The sequence below is a fragment of the Herpailurus yagouaroundi genome, unplaced genomic scaffold, assembly GCF_014898765.1.
Source record: "Herpailurus yagouaroundi ecotype Mexico unplaced genomic scaffold, PumYag 182, whole genome shotgun sequence".
Taxonomy (NCBI): domain Eukaryota; kingdom Metazoa; phylum Chordata; class Mammalia; order Carnivora; family Felidae; genus Herpailurus; species Herpailurus yagouaroundi.
Genome location: NW_024412413.1, coordinates 24,216,621 through 24,235,198, shown reverse-complemented (window position 1 = coordinate 24,235,198; position 18,578 = coordinate 24,216,621). Strand labels below are relative to the sequence as shown.

The 18,578-nt window shown below is 37.5% G+C and overlaps 1 protein-coding gene across 4 annotated transcripts in view; it reads left to right on the top strand.

The window, feature by feature from the left end:
* The window catches only part of NEDD1 (NEDD1 gamma-tubulin ring complex targeting factor), a 50,249-nt gene that overhangs the window by 27,684 nt on the left and 3,987 nt on the right, over window positions 1-18,578 (top strand). For 3 of the 4 annotated variants that reach the window (XM_040491151.1, XM_040491152.1, XM_040491154.1), the window contains 7 exons: window positions 786-987; window positions 1,369-1,564; window positions 6,890-7,018; window positions 9,703-9,747; window positions 10,645-10,847; window positions 11,773-11,926; window positions 13,078-13,234. In XM_040491151.1, coding sequence (XP_040347085.1) covers window positions 786-987; window positions 1,369-1,564; window positions 6,890-7,018; window positions 9,703-9,747; window positions 10,645-10,847; window positions 11,773-11,926; window positions 13,078-13,234 — 1,086 coding nt within the window. The remainder of the gene's footprint in view (window positions 1-785; window positions 988-1,368; window positions 1,565-6,889; window positions 7,019-9,702; window positions 9,748-10,644; window positions 10,848-11,772; window positions 11,927-13,077; window positions 13,235-18,578) is intronic. The other variant, XM_040491153.1, reaches the window with a different exon arrangement.

Here is an 18,578-nt window from a genome sequence, read left to right as displayed (position 1 = left end):
TGTGCTTGGTTAGCTGTTAAAAAAAAAATGGTTATAAGAGTGCTACAGGTATATTCAAAACACCTAACCATATCTAAAGATTGTGTGGAAGAAAATGGTAATGTTACTACTAGGGAAGGACCCACTATCAGCCCTTGTTAAAAGTTTACTTGTTTCACTTTCTTCTTTTTTAAAAATCGTTCTGTTTTACTCTTTCTTGTTAACTAATTTGCTGAGAACCTTAAGAGTCAGTAAGCATTTCTCTCGTACACCAGACACTGTGGCAAAAAGCTCAGCTTCAGCAGATCAGTATCCATATTTCTGTATTGGCTTCATGAGGATCAAGCTACATGGATTGTTAGCTTTTTGGTCAAGAAATGCACAGCTGCTCCCCTGTGATGAAAGGTCATAGTCCTCTTGAGACTTGAGCAGGTCAATAAATGGAAAGGGGATACTTAGGGCCTCCTTAACCCTGAGACTAGAACCCTTGTTTGTGGAGTAACACCAGGAAGTCTGTCACGTTCACGGTCAAAGTAGTAATTACTCAAAGGAATACATATTGCTTCTGAAGATGTAGAACTTAACCTGTTGGAAGTGAATAGAAAAATAGAATGATGTGTTCAGCAGTTCCTTTATCTGCCATTGTATTAGAAATGTCTCTAATTCTGAATTTCTGCTTTATGCAAATATTTGGGATGTGTATTCTAAGTAACTTTGGTTTTGGTCGATAGCCGTCTAATGTCACATATGCTTGTATACCTGTATATACTCCTATACCTACATAGACTTTGTTCCCCTTTCGAAAGGCTAGTGAAAACGCTAGTGGCCGATACCCCTCTAACTGCAGTAGATTTCATGCCTGATGGAGCCACTTTGGCTATTGGATCTTCCCGTGGGAAAATATATCAATATGATTTAAGGATGTTGAAATCACCAGTTAAAACCATCACTGCTCACAAGACTTCTGTGCGATGTATAGCATTTCAGTACTCCACTGCTCTTTCTAAGGTAAGGTATTTTCTTTCTTTTGATTATTTTGGATTTTACTAAATAAGTGTAACTCAGAATATGGAAGTCATATTTTGTCCATTAAACATATTGTAGTTTTGCTTTATGATCATTCTTATATGAAAGCATTGTAAATAATTTTGATACAAAGTTATTTGATACTTGGTTTTAAACTTTTTTTTTGTCCTTAATTCTCGTATTTCTTCAAAAATATTTTAAAAGCCTTTTTGGTTCAGAGGGAAACTCTCAGATTCATCAGCAGCCTTAAGATTTGTAAGGGAAGATATATGTATTTTTATCCTAACAAGGAATTGATAAAATATTAATGTATACTATGGAGCATTAGAAACCTGAGCTTTTAAATATTCCATTACATTTCAGTCAAGTTTAAATAAAGGCTGTTCAAATAAGCCCACAGCTGTGAACAAACGAGCCATTAATGTGAGCACTACCAGTGGAGGAGTTCAGAATTCTGGAGTCGGCCGAGAAGCAGCCACCTCTTCCACTGGCACAGCTCTCCCACAGCCCATGACAACAGCTGGGGGAAAAGGAGCAGTTGCTGTTCAAGACAAAGCAGGTAAATGCTGCTTATGCATTTATGGTATTTGGAGTTTCCACCCGGCACCCCACCCCAATATATGTTATTAGCACTTTCTTCAAGAGTCTAGAACTCAAATTCACTTGTGTATTTAAGTAAAATTATTAGTAGGTGGTAAAAATGGAAGAAGTGACCATTTTAACTTGAGCTATAAATTTTTTAAAATTAATGAAAGGTACTTAATCTATTTAGCTAAACTTTTTTTTTAATGTTTATTTTTGACAGAGAAGGAGAGCACAAGTGGGGGAGGGGCAGAGAGAGAGAGGGAAGCACAGAATCCAAAGCAGGCTCTAGGCTCAGAGCTGTCAGCCCAGGGCCTGACGTGGGGCTCAAACTCAGGAACTATGAGATCGTGACCTAAGCCAAAGTCGGACGCTCAACTGACCAAGCCATCCAGGTGCCCCTAGCTGAACTTTTGTTGTAAGAAATATTACCTTACAAATAGAATAATATCAATTTAGAAATTATCCTTAATACCACTCCAGACTGGATGTCTTGTGTCTTCAGATTAATCAATAGAGAATATGATTCTTTGATGTTGTCACTTTGATTTGATCTCTGAGTTACAAAAAAAGCTATTAGTGACTTCTTTTATTTCATATTTCATAACAAAGTAAGTCAGGTGATGAAGTGAATTTATTTAAGTGCTGACTAGTGCCTGGCACCTATTAAGCAGTATATTAGTAGTTTGTTAAACAAAAAGAAACAAAAATGTTGTCATTTTTATTTATTTATTTAAAAAAAATTTTTTTTTCAACGTTTATTTATTTTTGGGACAGAGAGAGACAGAGCATGAACGGGGGAGGGGCAGAGAGAGAGGGAGACACAGAATCGGAAACAGGCTCCACGCTCTGAGCCATCAGCCCAGAGCCTGACGCGGGGCTGGAACTCATGGACCGCGAGATCGTGACCTGGCTGAAGTCGGACGCTTAACCGACTGCGCCACCCGGGCGCCCCAAAAGTGTTGTCATTTTTAAATAATTTCTTCTATTCCAATAATCATATTGATAAAATGGTTCTTAAAAAATTCATTTAGACTTTGTGAAGGTGTAATATGATGATAAGCCTCCCTGTTTACTATAGAGAATATTCTTTTTCTCTCAATTCCTGAAAACGTTTTTTTTTTTTTTTTTTTTTTAAGTTATGCTATACTATCACCTCACAACATATTTTTTAAAAGCCTGCATGGTATATATACCACTCTGTTTCCAAACTAGTCTCATTAGAAATGGATGTATCCATGTCTTTTTAAGGTTTCAGGACAAATACTTAACTTGGACAAAAGTATTGGTTGGTACCTTCTCAGCATGAGTTTATGATTTTCAAGTAGAAGCAAAACTTTGTTAGCCTTGATAGTATGGAATAGCTTTTTAAAAAAAATAGTATATATATTCATTATAAATTTTCTGTTAATATCTACATCATCCTTACATAAAAGTCATTACATATTATATAAAAAAATAATTAGTTCTTATTTAAGAACTCCTGGAAGCAAATATTATTGCTATATACTTAGAAGAAGAAATTAAGTTTGAAATATAACTTTGAGTAATGTTTGCCAAGATGTTGAATTAACTATATTATGAAAATTGTCACTATTTTCAAAGATAATTTTATTATTACTGATTTTATTCATATTTCCAAAATTAAATAAAATAAAGTTTCTCTCATTTACTCTGAGCTTTATGAAATCTCACTGTTATTCATTTAGTTTTTAATAAGGAAACTCATGTAACGATGACAGCATTAATTAGGCAATGCAAGACTTGGGTCTGCAGGGTCACTGATTAATGATAACTCTTGGCTGATTAGCAAAGTTTCTGACAAAATGAATGTTTGCTCTGTACCCACAAAGAGTTAGAAACTTTTATTTATTAATTTTATTTTGAAATAATTGCAAACTTATAGAAAATTTTCAAAAATATTATAAAGAACTCCTGAGCTCTAGTATACTCTTCAGCAGATTCACTGTTTTATAAATTTTGCCACATTTGCTTCATCGTTTGCTCTCTCTTACATACACATACGTGTACGTTTCCCCGCTCTGAAACAGAGAGTTTGTTAGACATAAGTCTTGGGTCTGTGACTTCCTGCTAGGATGACTTTGGGCAGTTTTTTAACCACTTTGAGTCTTATTTTTTCTTCCATAGATAATATTTAACTTTTAGCGATATTATGAAAACCAGAGAAAATATATCAGTAGGCACACAATAGGCTCTCAGTAAATTATGGTTTTACTAATACTGTCATCACAGTTTTCATCATTACTATTACTATTATTTTAAACTCCCTAAAATGAGTCTGAGATTTGAAAAAAGTTCATGTTGCTCTACTAAAGGCGCCAACCAGTGCATTCCCACCAACAGTGCAAGAGGGTTCCCCTTTCTCCACATCTTCACCAATACCAGTTGTTTCCTGTGTTGTTGATTTTAGCCATTCTGACCGGTGTGAGGTGATGTCTCATTGTAGTTTTGATTCATCTTTCTCTGATGATCAGTGATGTTGAGCATCTTTTCATGTGTCTGTTGGTCATCCCCATGTCTTCTTTGGAGAAATGTCTATTCATGTCTTCCACCCATTCTTAGTTGGATTATTTTTTTTTTGAGTGTTGAGTTTTAGAAGTTCTTTACAGATTTTGGATACTAACCCTTTATCAGATATGTTATTTGCAGATATCTTCTCCCATTCCGTAGGTTGCCTTTTAGTATTGTTGATTGTTTCCTTTGCTGTGCAGAAGATTTTGATTTTGATGAATCCCCAGTAGTTTACTTTTGCTTTTGTTTCCTCAGGTGGCATATCTAGAAGGAAGTTGCTGTGAATCATGTCAAAGAGGTTACTGCCTGTGTTCTCCTCTGAGATTTCAATGGTTTCATGTCTCACATTTAGGTCTTTGATCCATTTTGAGTTAAGTGTATGGTGTAAGAAAGTGGTCCACTTTCATTCTTCTACATGTTGCTGTCCAGTTTTCCCAACATTATTTGTTGAAGAAACTTTTTCCCACTAGATTTTCTTTTCTGTTTTGTTGAAGATTAATTGACCATATAGTTCCTTTGTGGGATTTCTATTCTGTTCCATTGATCTGTGTATCTATTTTTGTGCCACTACCATACTGTTTTGATCACTACAGCCTTGTAGTAGAACTTGAAGTCTGGAATTGTGTTGCTTCCAGCTTTGCTTTTTCTTAACTCTAGAGAACAAACTGTTACCAGAGGGGAGGTGGGTCGGGGATAGGTGAAATAGGTGATGAGGATTAAGGAGGGCACTTGTTGTGATGAGCACTGGGTCTTGTATGGAAGTGTTGACTCATTATATTGTACCCCTGAAACTAATATTATACTGTATGTTAACCTACTGTAATTTAAATAAAAACATAAAAAATAAAGAACCTTGGGTCGCCTGGGTGGCTCAGTTGGTTGAGCGTCCAACTTTGACTCAGGTCATGATCTCACGGTCCGTGGGTTCGAGTCCCGCGTCGAGCTCTGTGCTGACAGCTCAGAGCCTGGAGCACCTGCTTCAGATTCTGTGTCTCCCTCTCTCTCTGCCCCTCCCCTGCTCATGCTCTGTCTCTCTCTGTCTCAAAAATAAATAAAAACATTTAAAAAAATTAAAAAAGAATAAAGAACCTCTGCAGATTTATTGCTAGTGCTCACTTTCAGTAGGAAACAGCCATTTAAGAAGTAAAAACAGGGGCGCCTGGGTGGCGCAGTCGGTTAAGCGTCCGACTTCAGCCAGGTCACGATCTCGCGGTCCGTGAGTTCGAGCCCCGCGTCAGGCTCTGGGCTGATGGCTCAGAGCCTGGAGCCTGTTTCCGATTCTGTGTCTCCCTCTCTCTCTGCCCCTTCCCTGTTCATGCTCTGTCTCTCTCTGTCCCAAAAAAATAAATAAACGTTGAAAAAAAAATTAAAAAAAAAAAAAAGAAGTAAAAACATAAGGCTTTAGCACTACTTCCAAATGCTACTAAACTTCTGTTTCCTAAAGTTCCAGAGGCTAGAGTTATGCATTCATAATGTTTAACGACCTAGAAGAAGAAGAGAAAATTTCTTCTTTATAACAATTCAACTCTTGGTGTAAACACTTCAATGATAGTGGTGTACAAATGTTCAGTAATATTTTAACTTTCTATCAGGTACTATTATAAAAGTTTATTTCATTTGCGAGACTTGGACATTTTGGGATATGCTGGCTGTTCTTTGTTTTTATCCTAGCTTTTCAGGATCTTGGGACCAAGATAGCAAATAAAACACTACTTAAATGATAGTGTAATACAGTAACATGCTACCAATTAAAACACCAGATTTTCATCACAGGTCTCGAATTTCTAGAACTCAGTCCTCAACCCAGAAATGAGCAAGAAGCTACTGAGCTCACAGAGTTCCTCTTCCAAAGTCCCTGCCCTAATCCCTTGCATTATATACTGGCAGGGAAAACAAAACCGTGTGGCTCTTTATTATTGTCTGCTATGCTATTCTTTATGAGTTTAGTATTCTGGTTTCCTTCCTTCTAGTAAACTATCCTGAGGCTAGTGAAGTCATTCGAGGTCGATAATACCGAGAGCATGTTAAGCTTCCACTGTTAGTGAAGGAAAAGACAGAAGAGGGCAAAAAGAGATCCATTTACTGTTGGGGAAAGGAACTAACATTACTTGAATCTGCTCTGTGTCAGGCATCATGCTAAATGCTTCACAGACTTCTTTATTTTTTTTTATTTTTATTTTTTTTTAATTTTTTTTTCAACGTTTTTTATTTATTTTTGGGACAGAGAGAGACACAGCATGAACGGGGGAGGGGCAGAGAGACAGGGAGACACAGAATCGGAAACAGGCTCCAGGCTCCGAGCCATCAGCCCAGAGCCCGACGCGGGGCTCGAACTCACGGACCGCGAGATCGTGACCTGGCTGAAGTCGGACGCTTAACCGACTGCGCCACCCAGGCGCCCCTTCACAGACTTCTTTAATCATTTATAGATGATCCTAAAAGTGAGTCTGTTCTAATAGAAGTTGGTTGTGTTCAGTACACTGTTTAAGAGGGTAGCAAAGTATATAAATTATTTTAGAAAAATTTCATCAAAAAGGCTAAAATAAGATGGTATTATATAAATGAATAGATTATTTGCTTTTGAGGAGCCCTTCATTACATGAAAATCATGGTTAACTGAGCTGTTGTTATATTATTTTGTTTTTCTGATGCTCATAGTTGTAATATTACCAGTGGTATGGTAATGCATTAATTTTTAGAACTGAGCTTCTGATGATAAATTTTTTTTGGCTGTAGTAACATTTATTTTTATATCTAATTTTCCTACAAGGTTTGCCTCGAAGCATAAACACTGATATTATATCTAAGGAAACGGACAGTGGGAAAAATCAGGATTTCTTCAGCTTTGATGATACTGGAAAAAGTAGTTTAGGTGACATGTTTTCACCGATCAGAGATGGTAAGTCTTTTCAGATCAGAGGATCGTGTTCTCTTGCTGGCAGTCATTACATTTTTAGTCTCGCTAAAAGATGTGGGTAATAGCTTCAGTCTGTTTCTGTTCATGACAGTTGCTAATTTTCTCAGTCCCTGGGGTGGTATCTTTTCCTTTGCCCTGATATTTCAGATGTTACCATTCTAAAGTATACGCTTGTCATTTTCACATGGGAACTATGCAGATAGCTCTCAAGTTAGCATTTTAATTTCCACAGAAGTGTCTTAAAGAAAATTTTGCCTCCATAGGCAGTTTTTTAGTTTCTAATAAATCTTAAATTCTTAGATATTTTGATAGGCAAAAAATACCTTTTAACCTAAAAAAATTGTTTTTTATTATTAGTATCTAATTGTTATTTATTCATTGTTTTCATGAAGAAATATGGCTAGGTGATAGATTGCCTCATCTTTTACACTATGTGTGAAAGTACTACACACACACACACACACACACACACACACACACAGTCTCTCTCTCTACTTCCTTCCTTCCCTCCCTCCCTCCTCTCCCCATTGCTAGGAGATGTTGCCATTAAAAAGAAAATAAAAACATAAAAAACTTGTCATTTTGATATATAGAAACATATATCATTGTTGTTCATACTGTATGAACCGGGCACATTATTTGGATGTGTTTTTTTGGTACTGATGTTCATACTGTTTTCATTAATGTGATGGTCTCACTGCTAACAGCAGTATTATCAACAATATGGGTAAATTTCTAGAGCATAATTTGGCATGCTTAAATATTCATACCTTTGGCCTGTTAATTCTATTTCTATAAATTTACCTAATAACATATTCACAGTATCCTATAAAGATTTGTATGTTTACTGTTTATGGTATTGAAATTCTGGAGCAAACCTAAATGTCAGCAGTAGCAGTATGTTTAAATTGTTACATCCACTCTTGATCTTATAGAGTTTCATTTTTTCTTTAAAATTATCTACTTTCCAAATTTTCTATAATCAATTTCATAATTAGAATAAGTAGGAGTGCCTGGGTGTCTCAGTTGGTTAAATGTCCCACTTCAGCTTAGTTTGTGATCTCAGGCTCGTGACTTTGAGCCCGTCTTGGGCTCTGTGCTGACAGCTTAGAGCCTGGAGTCTGCTTCCGATTCTGTGTCTCCCTTTCTCCGCGCTTCTCTCTCTCTCTCTCTCTCTCTCTCAAAAATAAATAAACATTAAAAAAATAAATATCTTAAAAAAAATAAAGTACATGTGTGATGGCACAGAATTGCTTAGTGCTTTATGTCTTACCATGCCCTGAAAATGACTATTTGGCGGGTCAGATTTCCCTGTCTTCCACCTAATGAAAGAGAAAGCATTCCTTACTTTCAGGATGAAGAGAGGTCAGACTACATAGTTAAAGAATAAAGACAGGAAAGATGTGGGCAAAGGAGAGTAGAATGGCATGGGCTGGAGTTGAGAAAGGTTTTGGAGGTTAGTAACCATCTGGGGAGCTTTGGCTTATGAGAACCCCTGGGGTAACTTTTGAATTGAAGAATGTAGGAAGGGGCTTTTTGAAAGTGTTTGAGTTATAAATGAAATTCTCTTTAATGGTTTTTAAGAGAAATGAATAAAGGATAGAAATTCTTCTTTTTAAAAATATGATTGAACCTTATGCCCTTCATTTATTAGACTTTCATATCATTAATAAGAAAAAAACATGGATAATAAATATACTACTGATTTTCATTGTCAAGAGACTTGTGTTTTGATCTCAAGAATTCAACTCTGCTTAATCTGTTTGCCTTAATGTCTTCATCTTTTGAGTAAGAATATTTCTGCTTTTGTTAAGGGAAACTAATAATTTCTTAAAGTATATGTGTAAAATAAAGAAGGGGTAGTGCATGGGTGGCTCAATTGGGTAAGCATCTGACTCTTGATCTCAGGGTTCTGAGTGTTCAGGCCCTGTACTGGGTGTGAAGGCTGTGTAAAATAATAAAAATAAATAAATAAAATAAAGTGTATGTTTTTTGTACAATTAGTAGGTATATATACACACATGCAGATGGATGGATGGATGATAGTCCTATTACTGTGATAATCATATATGATAATTTATTGACCATTTGAATTTTTGGTGAATTTTTTATGACTTTTGCCCATTTTTCTATTAATTAGCTAAAATGGAGTTGAACAACTTTTGGATATTAATTGGTAAATGAATAGTATTACAGTATTGGAATTTTCTTATACATATTCTGTCATTAAAACATTAATGGAAACATGTTTTTTATATCATTGTATTGCAAAATAGTTTCACATTGTTTCACTTGATCCTCAGAACAATTTTGTGAGGTGGTCCAGACATTATCTTCATTATATAGTTGCAGAAACTAAAGCTAATTGTATAAAAAGCTTGTCTAAGGTCTTAGAGCTATTGAATGGTATAGGCAGAACTGGATTATAGATTTCTGGAGCCTACTGCAATGCGTTTCTCATATACCTTGCTGTCTCATTAAACGACCCTATACCGTAGAATTACTTTTCATACTTGCTGCTCTGCATGAAGGTAAAAGAGTGAAAAGGGAAGTTTATATGAGTCCCAACTGTAACTTTTCCTTTTTGAAATCGAACTCTTTGGAGAATTTTTGCTATGGCTTCTTTTTCACAATTTAAAAAATTTGATTTTCTAATTTTATTATAGATGCTGTGGTTAACAAGGGAGGTGATGAGTCCATAGGCAAAGATGGTAAGAACTACTGAGAAGTATTTTTATGAAAATTAAAAATGGTATTGTGTTATCTATTGATGTGTAACAAATTACCCCAACACATTGAAGCTTAAGAGAATATTTATCACCTCATAATTGTGGGTTAAAAATCTGAGCATGGCTTAGTTTAATCAGGATATCAACAGGGCTGCAGTCATCTCCAGGGTTGACTGGGCACGGATCTACTTGCATGATCATTCATGTGCCTACTAGCAGAATATACCAGTCCTTCCCATGTGGGCCTCTTACAGGGCACCTGACAACATGGCAGCCGGCTTCCCTCAGAGCTGGTGAGCAAGACAGTGAGAGAGGGCCCTCAAAATGAAAGCTGCGGCGTGTTTGTAACCTAATCTTGGAAGTGACACCCCACCATTCTTGCTGTATTCTCTTCTTCGGAAGCAAGTTTCTAGGTTCAGCCCACATTCAAAGGGAGGGAATTACTCGAGGGCATGGATCCATGCCAGAAGGCAGGGATCATTCAGAGCCATCTTAGAGGCTGCCTATCAAGATATGCTGCAGATATATACTAAATTAACAATTTTCAGTTATCAAAAACTAATAATATTGACTAAAACATTAATTGGGCTTTGTGATTTTCAAAGTATTTTTACGTATAATATCTCTTTTAAGCCTTAGTACTGAGACAGATGGATGTCAGCATCACATTTACCGATCAGGAAACAAGAGTTTTACAGTTTTTGCCCAAGATTTTGTGTACATCAAATAAGGGCTAGAGCTGACAAATGAACCTGTCTTCTGAATCCAAATCGCATGTCTTTCTACCATATTAACCTGTCTGTCGTATTAAGTGCTTTTCTTAAATATTCAAGATTGGAGAAAATCATATGCAAGTAGCTTTTTTCTCCTGTTTTTCAGGCCTTGACTTTCTACCACAATTGAACTCAGTCTTTCCTCCAAGAAAAAACCCAGGAACGTCAAGCACTTCAGTATTGCATTCTAGTCCTCTTAACGTTTTTATGGGATCTCCAGGGAAAGAAGAAAATGAAAATCATGATCTGACAGCTGAATCTAAGAAAATATATTTGGGAAAACAGGAACCTAAGGACTCCTTCAAACAGGTATCTGCCTGAAAACGGTACTGAACTCACTGTGTGGATTTGTCAGTAGCATAAGGAAGCTCATCACTAGACAGAAAGCGGGCAGCTGCCAGGGATGTGTCCTGATTACTAACAGTGCTGTGCACCTACCAGCTAGAAAAATATTCTTGAATCTTGATGTCATGTGTTAAAAACTGAAGGATGCTTTTGAAATCTGTCTTTGAAAACTTTGGAGGTAAAAGCAGACGTAAACTTAAACTGTTTTTTTCTATGACAAAATACTTGACTGTCTAAGAATAGTTTCTACCTGAGTTTTTTAGAATTTATTTCCATTGCTGCAGAAAGCACCAATTGGTAGTCAAGTCATTTACCCTAAGTCTTAGAGCAAAGGGGTGGAGCTAAGAATATAATAGATCCTTATTATCTTCTGCTCTGATACAGTATCCAAAATAGAAGTTAATTTGCTACATAAGGGCTTAAAATGATCAAATGTTACCAGAAAGGCTGAGTCTGTTCTATACTATGTCTGTTTATTTTCATACTGATTTTTTTAGGATGATACTGGAAAGATATTGAAGAAGTACAAAAATGTCTTTTGACTTCTCAAATATTTCTGACTAGTTACCATGTGAGAGTCTGGTTGTTTTTTGTTTGTTTGTTTGTTTGTTTGTTTTTTGCCTGTGATTACCATTTTAAAGATACTCAACAGCAGATGCTTAGTAAGTGAGCTCTTCCCCATCATGTTCTCATTGAAATTGTTTTTGATTCGTGGACAGGATTTATTTTACCACTAGTTGTAGCAATTTTTTTTCTTCTTCTATATCCCTCTTATTTTTCATTTTCCTGACCCTACCTACTAGAAAAAAAGATAAGTAGGTATAAATTATATGTATAATAAGGGTAAAACCAAAATTTATATATGAATTTTTTTATTTTCAATGTGAAGTTTGCAAAGTTGATCCCTGGTGCTGAAACTGGAAATCTGAATACCTCTCCACCATCTAACCAAACAAGAAGTCCTGAGAAATTTGAAAAACCAGAGAAAGAAATCGAAGCCCAGTTAATATATGAACCCCCGGTCAATGGATCCTCAACTCCAAGTAAGTACATAAAACTCCCTGATGTTTGAAAGTGTTAGGTTGAAAACTCCCTCTAGTTAACTTGAAAAGGATAAATAGGGGCGCCTGGGTGGCGCAGTCAGTTAAGCGTCCGACTTCAGCCAGGTCACGATCTCGTGGTCCGTGAGTTCGAGCCCCGCGTCGGGCTCTGGGCTGATGGCTCAGAGCCTGGAGCCTGTTTCTGATTCTGTGTCTCCCTCTCTCTCTGCCCCTCCCCCGTTCATGCTGTGTCTCTCTCTGTCCCAAAAATAAATAAACGTTGAAAAAAAAAAAAATTAAAAAAAAAAAAGAAAAGTATAAATAAATAGAGTGATCATAGGGTAAGAAAGGTAAAGGACTTTAAAATTTACAACACTTTTCTACTGTGACTCTTACTAGAGGACAGTGACATGCATATGAATGGTTAAACTCACCAACCTGATTCGATACTCCTTTGGTCTGAATTTTATTTTCAATCTAATATGTAAGGGTCTTGATCTAATATGGTACAAATAGGAATATAACGTAGGACCCTTTGGAAATGAGTCATTAACTACCTGGAATTGTCTTTTTGTCCCCTTCCATATTAAAGCCGTATTCCATATTAATGTAGGGTTCATGCCATAGATCCTAAAAACTTGATCACATTTAATGGAGTATTTGTTTCATTTATAAGAGTTATCTATAGAAAACAACTCTTTGTATGGAAGAAACTCTTATTTAGATATATATCACTTTAAGGTTTCTGTGGACGTATTAGCGTAAACTCTGGGGCTTTGCTTGTAGCAGTACTTTACTTCTGTATTCCCTCTGTTTATGTTTAATAGTCTTGGTTTATCTAGTTTGTGGTGCAACATGTCACATTCATCTTTTGTAAGAGGAAATGGTTCCGAGATTCTTCAAGATTAATCCCTCTGTCATATGTTATTATATTAGACAGTTGGCAGTTCATATAGATAGATAAATGGGTATTAGAAATAATGTCCTAGAAAGTTTCTAAGATTTGTATTCCAGACAGTGAGTTTTTCTAAATGTTGCAGGAATGCTGTTCTTTACCTGTTTTTCTAGTCTTCTCATGCCAAATCTTATTTACAAATGTTTGATATCTCTTAGTTTAAGCTGACTATTAATATTTTCTCCATTTTTTATTTTAGATCCAAAGATAGCATCCTCTGTCACTGCTGGAGTTGCCAGTTCACTATCAGAAAAAATAGCTGATACCATTGGAAATAATCGGCCAAATGCACCATTGACATCCGTTCAAATCCGGTTTATTCAGAATATGATACAGGAGACATTGGATGACTTCAGGTAAGAAGTCACTATAAGAATGTGTTCTACAATGTTACTTCCTTTTACCTATCATCACAATATATATCAGAAACTATTTTCAATTTTCAGGTAGTAATTGAGAAGTTTCTCTTTCTATCTAGACATTAACTGGCTGTTTTTATTGGGTATAAAACCAAAACTATAAGTAATTTTGGTGGTTGCTACTTTTGCCCAGGTTTTAGGGTCCATAAAACCATAGAAAACATGATGAGTTTTGTTGATCTTGCTGTACTGAATTTATTGACTGTCAGCCAGGAAAATGTGTATTTACCTATGGCAAGTATTAGATGAGTTGGCAAGGCAGTGTAGCAGGCAAGCTGCCATCATGGATTTTTTTTATCATCAAAATGTGGACAGGGGCGCCGGTGTGACTCAGTTGGTTAAGCGTTGACTTCAGCTCTGGTCATGATCTCATGGTTCATGAGTTCAAGCCCTGTATTGGGCTCTCTGCTGTCAGCACAGAGCCCCCTTCAGATCCTCTGTCCCCCCCTCTCTCTGCCCCTCCCCTACTTGCACCCATGTGCTCGCTCTGCCTCTCTCTCTCAAAAAATAAACATTAAAAAGTGTGGACAGATTCTGGTAAGGTCAAATGATATTCTTACTTGCAGTATTTATAAATCACCTATTAAATATGCTATGTGTACTAATATAGTAGAGAAAGAATTTTTTAAAGGAATTCTGAATTTTTCGTTTTTTTTTTTTTTTTTTTTTTTTTAGGTTTATTTATTTATGTGTGAGAGAGAGAGGGAGAGAAAGAGAGCTCATGCATAGGGGAGAGGTAGAGAGAGAGGGAGCAAGAGAATCTTAAGCAGGCTCTGCTCATAGATGGGGCTCGACCCCACAAACTGTGAGATCATTCCCTGAGCCAAAATCAAGAGTCAGATGCTTGACTGACTGAGCCACCCCAGGCGCCCCCTGAATATTTTCAAACGGAATGCATCAGAATGTAAGAGTGAATTAAAAGTTTTTTTGCTTGGATATATCGTTGTCTTATCCTTTGAATTTTGAACACTATAAGAATGTGTTCTACAGTGTTACTTCCTTTTACCTATCATCACAATATATATCAGAAACTATTTTCAGTTATTAGAATCTTTTGTGTTCCCCCCCACCCTGCCCCCCCGCCCCCCCGTTTAGGACCTATATAGTTAGTATTCTAGCTCTGATTTGGAATGTCTTGAGCAAGAATATTAGAGAAGATATATAGTTTTTGTTGGTGCATGTTTCTTTTTAATGTTAAAAGGTTTTTGAAAAAAAATATTTTTAAATGGTAACACATACATTTTTAAAGGAAAATAATCATTTTTGACATTTACAACGTGCCTAGAATATGTACTGGATACTAAGGGTACAAAAATGAATGATCTGCCCACAAAGGCCTTGTAGTTTAAATGGGGTAGGTGCAATGTGTTGTGTTAATTAATGTAAATTAACTCATTTGTGATTGATAAATAGGACAGTGATGACAATATGATGAGGAAATTTTGCTGGTTCATGTAAAGGCTACTAAAACCAAGTACATGAACATAGCTGAAGGCAGCAAACCACCTATCAGTGCTGTCTCTTCCTATACTCTTTCTCTTAACCTGGTTTGGCTGTGGGCTCTGTGTTAGGAACGACTTACTTTGTGATTATCCCCCATCTTTGGGTATTTTATCCTTGCCTCCATGTTTGATGACCCCAATCCTTTCTCTTTTTTCTTACCCTTTTATCAAGTGGCCATCACTTTTTTTTAAGGTAAAGTCTTTGATTATTCAATATTTAAACTATGCTGGTATTTTTACTAGGGTTTAATTGTTTTTGTTACAAAGTTGCATAGATTTTGAGTAATCTGGGGGCTCCTGGGTGGCTCAGTCGGTTGAGCGTCTGACTTCGGCTCAGGTCATGATCTCGCGGTTTGTGTTTCGAGCCCCATGTCGGGCTCTGTGCTGACAGCTCAGAGCTTGGAGCCTGCCTTGGATTCTGTGACTCCCTCTCTCTGCCCCTCCCCTGCTCACTCACTCTCTCTCTCTCTCTCTCTCTCACTCTCAAAAATAAATAAAGATTAAAAAAAATTAAGTTTTGAGTAATCTGCTCCAATCCATTTTCCTTAAGTCCTGTTATTTTCTTTCTTCTTTCTTTTTCCTTTTTCTTTGTTTTAGTTTTATTGTGGTAAGAACACTTGCAATGAGATCTGCCTTCTTAAGAAAGAGGCACCTGAGTATAGACGCACCTGAGTGGCTTATTCAGTTAAGCGTCTAACATCAGCTCAGATCATGATCTCACAGTTCATGAGTTTGAGCGCCATATCAGGCTCCATGCTGACAATGCAGAGCCTGCATAGGATTCTCTCTCCCCATCTCTCTCTCTCTCTCTTTCTCTTTCTCTGTCTCTCAAAAATGAATAAAAACATTTTAACTGTGTAATACAGTATTGCTAACTATAGGCACAGTGTTGTACGGCAGATCTCTAGAACTTACTCATTTTGTATAACTGACCTTTCATATTTGTGTTTGGAAACTTCCTGTTTCCCTTTCTTTCCAACCTCTGATGCCCACAATTCTGTTCTTTGCTTCCATGAATTTGACTGTTTTAGAGATCTCATATAAGTAGAATCATGCAGTATTTGTCCTGTGTGTGTACACACACACAGGCTACTTTTTTAAAAATCAGGTCATCTTATTTTCAACACAACAATTTTAAAGAATATGAGGTTTTTCAGGAACATATATATGTGGCAGGACAGCAGAATTGTCTGGGTAAAGTGACTTGAATATAATGTGAGTAAAGCAGTGCTGGAAAGGGAGAAAGCTCTTATGCTGGGGCAGACTGAGCAAGACAGCACTGCCCTGCCTTCAGCTTTCAGCCTGCCTTGCATGCCTGCACCTGGAGAGTAGGGGTGAGTCGGGGCCTCTCTCAACTCTTCTGCCCCTCCGTCAACCAAGGCAGCCCTGGCTTGGGACTCAGGACCCAGAGTGGCTCAGAGGATTTCTATAAATATACTTGTTCTGACTTCAGGAAGTCTTGAGCAGCCGCACTTACGGTGGAGGGACAGGGGAGGCGAGGTGTGGAGGGGTTCTGTCAGCTGTTCTCCCTCAGCTTTGGAGGCTGGCTGCCTTCTCCGCGAGGGGCTAGAGTGCTTCAGAGGGCTCACTGGCCGCTGCCCTTAGTCTTCACAGACCTTGTACATCTCTGCCCCCCCTGCTCTGCCCCTGCTTGTTTCCAAAAGCCCTCAGTGAAGGCCTGTGCATCGTTGGTGCATGAATGGGGACTTCTTTTTGGGTAGGGCTCCTTGGGATTCTGAACTGCTGAGCCAGTCCTCACTTGCCTCCAGAAATCTATATAGATTTCAGCGTGCTCTCCTTACCTGTCAACAGCTGCTGTCTCTCCACCACTGCTCTGTGGAGGATGAAAATAATTGTGGGTCTCTTGTTTTCTAGAGTTTGGTGCATTTAGAGTTCTTTGCACTCTCAAGTTGAATTTAAACATGTATACTTTATAGTTTATCTGGCTTGACCTCATCATCAGAGTTGGAGAGATTACCTCCTAAGCAGATGTCTGTGGCTCTATTTTTTTTGTCTTTTAAGAAGATTTAAATTTCTTCCTGCAAGAAGATCACTTTGTTCCATTTCTTGCTGGCTTTCAGGTCTCCTTGGGACTAGTTTATTTCTGGTTTGCCTCTATTCCTACAGTTTAGTCTGTGCCCTTCTGGGATGTCAGCTGAATTTCGTCTGGAGTCTCACTTGGCTTTTTTACCTTGGTGGGTCCTGCACTTTAGCTTCCATTTCCCCAGCATCAAAAGGTCACCAAAATCTTCCTCTGCTCTAGTTGCTACTTTGTGTTTGATTTCCTGCCATCTAACTCAGGACAGGCATAGCTTCGGAGTCAACAGGTGTCTCAAGGGGAGAGTGCAATTTTAGGTTTACTTTTCTGCAGGTACCCCTTTTCCAGGATCTGGTACCTTAAAGCCTTGGCTGTCCTGACTGTTCCCAACCTAGCACAGCCCTATCCAGTGAGACTCTCTCAAGCTCCAGGCCACTGCTTTCCCTTCAGCTTCTTTTCCCCACACGGGAGTATCAGTACATCCCCCAGAGGGAAAGGCAGGGGGAAAGGTGGGGCTTACCTACTAGACTTCCCTCCTTTATAAGACCATGGCTTCTCTAATCCTAGCAATTTTCATGGTTCTCTGGTGTTTTCTGTTTGTTTTTAATACAGCTTTTGTCATAATTAGAAAGCCGAGAGAATTGTTAAAGTATAGTTGTATGAAAAAAAGTAAGGTACTTAGGAATAAATCTAACCAAAGATGGTAAAAATCTTTGTAGAAAAACATTTAAAATTTGATTAGAAAGTATTAATACTTAAATAAGTGGAAAGATATTATGAAGATGTCAGTTCTTCTAAATTAGTCTATAGATTGAGTAAAATTATAATCAAATCGTATCTGGGTTTTTGGAAGACAATGATAGGATAATTTCAAAATTTATGTGAAAGAAGAAAAGATCCAGGAATAACCAAGACACTCCAGAGAAGAATAAGGTTAAAGGGGACTTTTTTGTCAGATGATAAGCTTAGTTATGAAGCTATAATTAAAACAGTGTAGCTTTAGCACAGGGTGGACAAACTGCCCCAAAGAAGCACATAGACCAGAGAAAAACCTGTGCGTATATAGAAATGTGATATATGACAGAGGAAAAGCATAGATCCCTATTCCCAGCTATTAAAAAAAAATCAATTCCACCCAGAGTAAAAGTTTAAAGGGTAAAGTTTTAGGCATTGTAAGAGAGTTTATATATGACTTCAGGGTAGGGAAGTTATCAAAACATAAGAGGATACACTTCCTATAAAAATAGATGGGTAGGGGCGCCTGGGTGGCGCAGTCGGTTGGGCGTCCGACTTCAGCCAGGTCACGATCTCGCGGTCCGTGAGTTCGAGCCCCGCGTCGGGCTCTGGGCTGATGGCTCGGAGCCTGGAGCCTGTTTCAGATTCTGTGTCTCCCTCTCTCTCTGCCCCTCCCCCCTTCATGCTCTGTCTCTCTCTGTCCCAAAAATAAAATAAAACGTTGAAAAAAAAAATTAAAAAAAAAAAAATAGATGGGTAAATTTGATTGTGTTAATAGGTCAGTAACTAGAGAACGTTGATGACTGTCCATCACAAGATACCATTAACAAAGCAGCAGGACAAAAATCTATCTGCAGTATTCATATAACCAACAAAGAATCAGGTTATGTAAAGAGAAATAAATAAGAAAAAAAGACATTCAATAGAAAAACAAGATGAAAAGACCTGTGCAAGCATTTCACAGAAGAGGAATGGTCTTTGAACACAAGGTGAGAGGTCCAATCCT